This window comes from Orycteropus afer, unplaced genomic scaffold (genome assembly GCF_000298275.1).
Source record: "Orycteropus afer afer isolate SDZICR_OR568_19922 unplaced genomic scaffold, OryAfe1.0 scaffold00207, whole genome shotgun sequence".
Classification (NCBI taxonomy): Eukaryota; Metazoa; Chordata; class Mammalia; order Tubulidentata; family Orycteropodidae; genus Orycteropus; species Orycteropus afer.
The window spans coordinates 3,478,768-3,486,542 of NW_006921794.1; the positions used below are offsets into that span (position 1 = coordinate 3,478,768).

Genomic DNA, 7,775 nt, shown 5'->3' on the forward strand with positions numbered 1-7,775 from the left:
GAGGAGTGGATGGTGGGTTTGAACCGCCAGCCTTCTGGTGAGCAGTCAAGTGCCTTAGCCACTATGCTACCAGAGCTCCCATGTTGTATCATTACTTAATTTAATTTTACCATTACTTAATTCAATTTTAGTAAAGAGCAAAGGTCAAAAGCTAGTAAGAGGCAATTCTGCTGACTCCAAAGCCTGTGTCCCAAATACTCTATACTCTCTAAAAATCATGCATTATTTATTATTTATTAAAAAAGATGTACTTGACATATCACTGAAAGGGAAAACAAAACAACCTCCCACTAGATTATAGTACAGATCACTGTATAATTTTATTTAAAAATTCTAAAGATGCCTGCAAAAAATATCTTAACAACAGTTAATATAACAATATCTTAGTAACAGTTAATAAGTTTTTTAAACATTTTCATTTGTGCCTAAGGCATGTGATTGCTAACCAGAAGGCTGGGGTTCAAACCCACCAGCCACTCCTCAGAAGGAAGATTGGGTGATCTACTTCCAGAATGATACCGCCCCGGAAACCGAAGGAGGGGTTGCTATGAGTCAGATCTGACTTGACAGCAGTGAATTAGGTTTTCTGTTTTGGCTGTATTTTTAAAGGAATATTTATTCTATATGAAAACAAACTTATGTGATTTATTTGTTCAAAGGACAGCGTAATAGTTTCCCAATCCATGTAATGGATAAAAAATGGATTTTCAATTTTACTTCTCTCGAATTCTCTAGAATGCCTACATCCATTTTTCCCTGAAAATGGACATATGGCTTTAGTCTAATGGAACCAATCTCCCCCTCTCTCCCTTTTTAAGCTACCAATGACCAAATATTATTTTCAAAGTCTAGCAACAACTGTTCTAATTTGAAGAAGGTAATACCAATGAACTTAAAAGGCATTCTGCTTAAAACTTGATTGAAAGCTGTTTTATTAGCAAATAGAGAATAGTGTTCCATGTTGACTATCCAAACCATTACGCAAGATCAAAAACTGAGATCTGTTATATAGCTAGCTTAAAGACAGTAGATTTGCCATGGAAGAAATACTCAAAGTAAACACAATGACAAGATGGACACATATCTAGCTAAATAAAGCCTCTTCTCTGGAACTGAATTAGCCTCAAATCCTCAAATTATCTCCCTTGTAGTAGTAAAGTCAGTTAATTTGTCTACAAAAGGCTAATTCACTATAATTCAACTATACACATAAACATAATTCACAGCTTTCCCCATATAGCTAAAGTGAATTGTAATTGTAATGCAAGCTATTTTTTAATGAATAGTTTCTTTTAGCCAAATAATTAGAATACCTAAAAAACTCAAGTGTCTCTGAAATAAATCACTGAGTTAAGATAAAGCTAGATTAGATAACCACAAAGGTAATATATTTGCCGTGCATGGAAGGGTTAAAAGTGTTAAAAGCAAAACAAAAGTATATGAGCAAAGTCCCACAGTCTAAATGCGGCTATGATGCATCATAAAAGCACTAGTAGACCCTGAGTGTATAACCTCTTTATGGAAACAATGAAAGCTTGTTTAACATGACCTCTGATGCTACTTTTAAAACATGTTGGCTGCTTTTTTACCTGACTCTAAGCCAAGCCTTTTCAAATCCTCTTGGTATGCTTTCAGGGCAGCTGCCTCCATTGCAGCAAACTCCTTTGATGCCTTTTCTTCTTCCTTTGCCTTGTCCAGGCTTTTCTGTTTAATCTTTATATGACACATGTAAAAGTGAAAGTGAGAAAAAAAAGACCAATATCCTCATAGAAAAACTGGCAAAGAAATAACAATCTAAATTACCTCACTGATTCTTTTTGCCACATTTTCCTTATGCGTCTTTCCTCTTTCATGAAATTCAATACTCTTGAAAGAAAGAGATAATACAAAGGAAAATGACTTAAAATTATAATATTCATAGTAAAGTAATAGAGTATACATGGGAATTGAAACTAAAACATTGGTAGGTAAGACAAAAATAGATTAATATTATTGAAAACTGGCCCTTTTAATCAAATGATTCTAAAGAACTGAATGATATTATTTATTATTATGCTGACTAGAGCTCCCTTTGGTTCTTAAAATAAATGATGACTGTATTAATGGAGAAAAATACAAAGTACCCTTGATGACTAATCTAGTGAATATGATTATAATGAGGACTCAAACAAGACATGAATCCAAAAGAGGAGTGGAAAAATAATCTTAACTTCAAGAAATATCTATTAACACCAAATGTTAAAATCATAAGAATGTTACTGCTCTCTTTGTCATATTCGGTAACAGACATAGAGAACGATGATCCTTAGAGCTTTGGTCATCAAAATTGAGGAAAAAAAACACAGACATTTAAAAACTACCCCTACATTGCAAATAAAACACTTTCATATATTGTAGTAATAATAGTGCAAAGTGGTACAATGCCTATGGAGGACAATTTGGCTCATAGAAAATTACCAATGCATTTACCCTTTAACCTGGTAATCCCATTTTTAGAATTTAATCTGTAGACATACAAATGTGTACAAAATGATGTCCTGCATAAGCTTATTCACAGCAGCCTTGTTTGTAACAGCAAAACTGAAAACAATCCAACTGTCCATTCATAGGGGTGTGGTTTAATAAACTATGGTACATTCTCACATGCTACTATAAGAGAGAACAAAGAGCCCTCTGCATTATATGGGCAGAGCTCTATGATATAGCATTTAATTAAAAAAACCATGCTGTAGAACTACATATACAGCATTTAATTAAAAAAGTATGGTGTAGAACTACATATCATATGCTAACTTTCATGTCTCTTGGAGTGAGAGCTGTATTTATACAAAAACAACAGAAGGACAGACATGAAAATGGAAAAAGGGATAATCTGTGGATGACGGATACAGGGACAGTCGAGTGAATATTATTACCTATTTAAAACAACCATAAATGGTCCCTAAGTTACAACTGTCTGATTGTATGAAGTAAGAAATTCCTGGTAAACTCTGAAGAATAAGCTCTGTCAATCAAATCATTATGTGATACATAAGCTAGGCTATTCTAAAGTACTACTGTGAACACTGTTAAAGAAAATTATGACTCTGTAAAATCAATTTCCCAGAGTTGGTTTCATCACATAAAAAATACAATATTAAAAGACCATTCAAAAATAATTTTCTTTCTAATTAAAGGTTAAATAAATGTGCTTTAGCAACTTTGAGGAAATGCAGAAAGACTACCCTGGAGGGGATTACTTATGCTAGATAACTCATCAAATTCACTGAACTGTCTGGGTATGTCTAAGGAAGAGGCATTCAATGGTATATGTGGGTTTTAAAGTCTGTGGCATTTATCTGTAAAAATGGCTAAGTGAAACAAGATAGTCAAAAACTTTAGCAACGATTCAAAAAAAGCCAAAAAACAAATAATAAACCCAAACACCTTATCCAAACAAACCTCACTGCCATCAAGTTGATTCTGACACGAAGCTGCCCCCATTGGGCTTCCAAGGCTGTAAATCTTTACAAAAGCAAACAGCCTCATCTTCCTTCCATGGACTGGCTGGCAGGTTTGAACCACTAACCTTCCGGTTATCCTTAACCACTACACCACTACAGCTCCTCAAATATCTTACAGATAATAGTAAATAACTACCAAACAAATACAGCACTGTAAAAGATGAGGCTAGTATTCTTTTGGCATCTAACTTTCCCAAGTAAGATGAATATATGTATTTTGGATACCCAGGGTTTATGTACTAACTACATAGTACCATATACTATAATGTGCATGAATGGGAGAAAAATACTCAATGGTACTGCTTTTTGCTTTGTGTCTGAAAAGCTAAATCTAGACTAAGAAATACAATAATAATGTGCTTAACAAAGCTATTATTAAATTCCACAACAGTTGTTAATGATCTTTTGAATTCAAGCATGTATAGGATGTGAAGCTCTGAATCAAACACATAGAACAGAAAACATACAAGAAATACTGTACCAGTTTTTTTTTCCAAAATATATATATTTTATGGGTTTTCCATTTTATTTTCCTTTGTATACTGGCATTATTACAAAAACTACAAAGTAGGTGCTTCCTAAACACAGATGAGATTATCTACTCAATGACCATTTCTTGAATGTGACTGACGAGTCAGAGAGAAATAATTTGGTTTAATATATAATCAACTTTAGCCTTATGAAAAGAAAGAAAGGCCATAGCTTTCATACAGGGAATAAGACAGCAGAAGTATTTTGATACTTTGAAAAATTAGGAGAATGGATATTGCTTTGTAAACTCAGTTTAGATTAAAAAATGAACACTTCTCATGAGCAATAGCATTAGAATCTGCAGTAGTGGAATTATCATACAGGTCTATTGTCCGCTATCCAGCACTTGCAGTAATCACAGAATTTCTTTGGTTGTGACTTCCAGTAGTCTGCCCTGAAAAAGGGAAAAACAAGTCTAAGCTTATTTATAATTAAAAAAGAAGGTAAAATTTTACAAGCTTTCCATCTGTTACAGTTTGAAAAATAAGTCTTTGCTAGCTAATAATCTTAATAATAATAATAATAATAATCTTGTCTTACATATTTTATCCTTTATCGGAAGCAGTCATCTGGAATTCTGTTGCCAGTAGAGTTAAATAATAATAATAATAAAAGTATCAGTTTTATTATAAAACCCCCTCAAATAAGGTACAATTTTAAAAACTTCTCATGTTACTGTCTTCAATGCTAAGAAATAAGGAACATCTTAGAAGAGAATATTTATCCTCTCCGTTCCTTCCTAGCATTTAAAGATTGCAGTCACGGAAGTCTGAAGAAACCAAGTTTCTAAATCAAGTTAATTCCACCAACACAACAAAGCACAAGATGCACAAGATTTCTCTGGTGCGAGACACTGGTTCCTTCCAGACTACCAATTAATACATTTTGTTCTAGAGCCGCAAGGGAAGGGAGAATTGGAAAAGCTAAAGGGACATCTCAACCAGCTGACAGCGCCACCCCCCCAAAAAAACACTCGAATGGGAGGCCGCTTCTCGTGGGCGGGGAACGGTGACAGCGTTTTCTACGGTGTCTAAACAGTGTCTAAATTTTCACATAATCAAGAATTCAAAAGCTTCAAAATCCGAAAAGGGAGACTGCGACCCCCGATCGTGCAAGAGGCGCTCGACCGCACCTCACGGTGCCATCCAACATGCCACCTCAACTGGCGGCCGGCTGCCAGGCTCTCACCCAAAAGCTCGAGCTCCACGCCCTCAGGGCACTCTGCAGGGTAGCATTTCTACCCCGCCCAAAAAACCGGCCCCGCAGGTCGGGTTCTGGTCCGCAGCGAGTTAAGAGCGCGTTCGTCACGCCCCCAACCGAAGTGCCGGGGGGGTGGAAGACCCGGTGGAGAAAGGGCCGCCCAGAGAAACAACACCTCGGTTGTTTAGAGCGTGAGACCCAACTCACATGACTCCTCCAGCCGCTCTGTGCTTCGCCCCCCGATCCGGCTCCGACTCGTGTCCTCCACGCTGGAATAGTGGGGGCCTAGCCGGCCGCAAGGCCTACAGGAGCCTCGGATCCTGGACACGTCCCTCCTTCCCCGCGACCAGCGTTCCACGGTTCACTACTACGGGTTCCCAGACGATTCAATCCGCGTTTCAAATTGCCTCCTCTTCCCCTCCCCCCACAGGGGCGGTACTCCCGGCTCCAGAGAGGTGGGGTCGGTATAAAGGGGTTGAGGTCACTGAGAAGGGGCAAGAGCACGACACGACCTGAGCTGGAAGGCAGGAATCTGAAGCCTTAACTATCCGCGCCTTCCCGACTTCATACCTCTCCTATTATCAGGACACCCCCCCACACCCTCCTAGGCTCGCTGGCTCGCGGCCAAGGAGCTCGCGCTCCGCCTCCGCCCGGAACGCAAACAGCTGTTCTTAGAGACGTCGCCGCCCTCAACTTTGCGAACAAATCCGCAAGCACTTTGACCGGCGGAGCAGCCCGGACTTGTGGGCTGGGGCCGCTGGCAGAGTTAAAAAAGAAAGGTGAAACAGCTGGTTCCGGAGCCGCGAGTTACTTGGCTTAGCCTCTGAACTTTCCTTTGGTGGTGGAGCGGCCCCGCCCCACCCCCGCGACGTCGCGCTCAGGCTGGGGCTAGTTTCCTTGCGCGCGAGCGCGTGGGGAGCGGCGGCAGCGGCCAGAGTGGTGTACAGGCGGCGGCAGCAGGAGCAGCAGCAGTAGCGGTAAGTTCTGTAGCGACGGCAGCAGCGAAGCTTGCGCTTGTCAGGTGGGTCACGGCGGCTCTTTAAGCAGCATTTCCCATATGGTCTAGCGGTTAGGATTCCTGGTTTTCACCCAGGCGGCCCGGGTTCGACTCCCGGTATGGGAAAGTTGTGACACTTTTCAAAAGTTACTTGGGAAATTTTGTTTTAAGTGGTTCTGGTTCCTTTCTGTTCTCATGTCCGTGTGTTAGGGTTCAAATACGTATTTGGAAAATGAACATTACTGAAGTTATTAGTGGCACCGTGACCTGGGCTGCCCTTTTGGAAGTCACCAAGGCTTAGTCGACCGGGCTGGGAAGGGAATGCGTTCGGGGTCCCTGCCCCTCCGGCCTTGGGCTCTTGAGTTGATCTGCTGGAAAAGAGTTTCACTTTCCCCGGGACAATTTCCTCCCCCCCCTCCTTCGGCCCAGAGTCGTAGTTTTCCAGACATTCTGAAGGTGATGATTAACTACAGCCTTTAGTTATCTCCTCCCAGCACCCCCTTCAGACCCACACCCTCCTTGACCGCCCCTTCCGACTTGTCCCAAGTGACGCGGGGCGTGTATACCCCCTCCTCCCTGCGCCCGCAGTGCCCACGCCTGCGCTTGTATCCCTCGTTGTTTCTCTGCCGAATGTTTACGAGAACAGTCCTGCAGCGCATGCAGTGCACCCTTTCGCGGTTTCCCGGGGTGCGCGGGCCGCGGGGCGTCGCAGCGCGGCGAGCCCCTAGTGCCCGGGGGCGCGATCTGCAGTCGCGGCATCTTCTTGTCCCAGCCGGAGCGTCTGCGACGCCTGGTCTGGCCGCGTGTCCACCCCGGCCGGCGGCGGCTGCCGAGCCTTTCCCAACCTGGGGGCCGGCCTGTGAGGTCATCCCAACTTGACGTTCGGTGGCGCTCGTGGAAACTTACAAAAAGTACCCTAGACTCATGAACCACCGGTCTGAGTGTGTTTTGCTTGGCAAGGTCTTTAGGGAAAGGAATCTTTTTTCCTTTTTCTGCTTTTAAAGAAAAATGTCATGATGAGGTAACTTTAAAGAAGAAAGTTGATTTTCCAAAGGGTCTAATATTTTGAGCACCGCAGATAGAAAATCCTGAGGTGGAGGGTGAGGCTTGGAAGAGAGAAAATTGGCAGGAGACTAGGGAGGGGATGTTAAAACAAAGTTTCACTGTATTTTTAAATATAGAAGCCCTGTGTTTATCACAAAAAAGGGGCAGCTGTGTCAGCAGCATGTGAGCTGTAAATGAAACAAATGCGTTATGTTAAATGCAAGCTGAAATTAGAAAATAGGGTCAGCTATATAATGTTTAGTCTATGGGGCCTCTGGGAACAAATGAAGGAGGAAAAGTGATTCTTGTGGATGAGTTGCTTCTGGACAGTGCCATTACTAAGAGCTGAAGTTTTGTGTATGTCGGTTCCCAGTTTTCTAGTTTTAATTGCCCAGTAAGATTTGAAATAATCTTTTAAGGTGATCTATGATTAAGGATGGGAGCTCTGATGGCGTAGTGCCTAAGGCATTTGACTGCTAACCAGAAGGCTGGTGGTTCAA

General features: G+C 41.5%; 1 protein-coding gene and 1 non-coding gene across 2 annotated transcripts in view; one reads left to right on the top strand and one right to left on the bottom strand.

Moving 5' to 3' along the window:
* The window catches only part of WBP4 (WW domain binding protein 4), a 33,712-nt gene extending 28,526 nt beyond the window's left edge, over positions 1 to 5,186 (bottom strand). Inside the window, exons 1-4 of the mRNA XM_007948194.1 lie at positions 5,167 to 5,186; positions 4,356 to 4,428; positions 1,804 to 1,866; positions 1,590 to 1,713 (exon numbers count right to left, since the gene is read on the bottom strand). Coding sequence (XP_007946385.1) covers positions 1,590 to 1,713; positions 1,804 to 1,866; positions 4,356 to 4,428; positions 5,167 to 5,186 — 280 coding nt within the window. The remainder of the gene's footprint in view (positions 1 to 1,589; positions 1,714 to 1,803; positions 1,867 to 4,355; positions 4,429 to 5,166) is intronic.
* A 1,099-nt stretch (positions 5,187 to 6,285) lies between these two features.
* TRNAE-UUC lies at positions 6,286 to 6,357 on the top strand. Its single transcript has one exon. It is a non-coding gene; the product is annotated as a tRNA-Glu (tRNA).
* Positions 6,358 to 7,775: the final 1,418 nt, after the last annotated feature.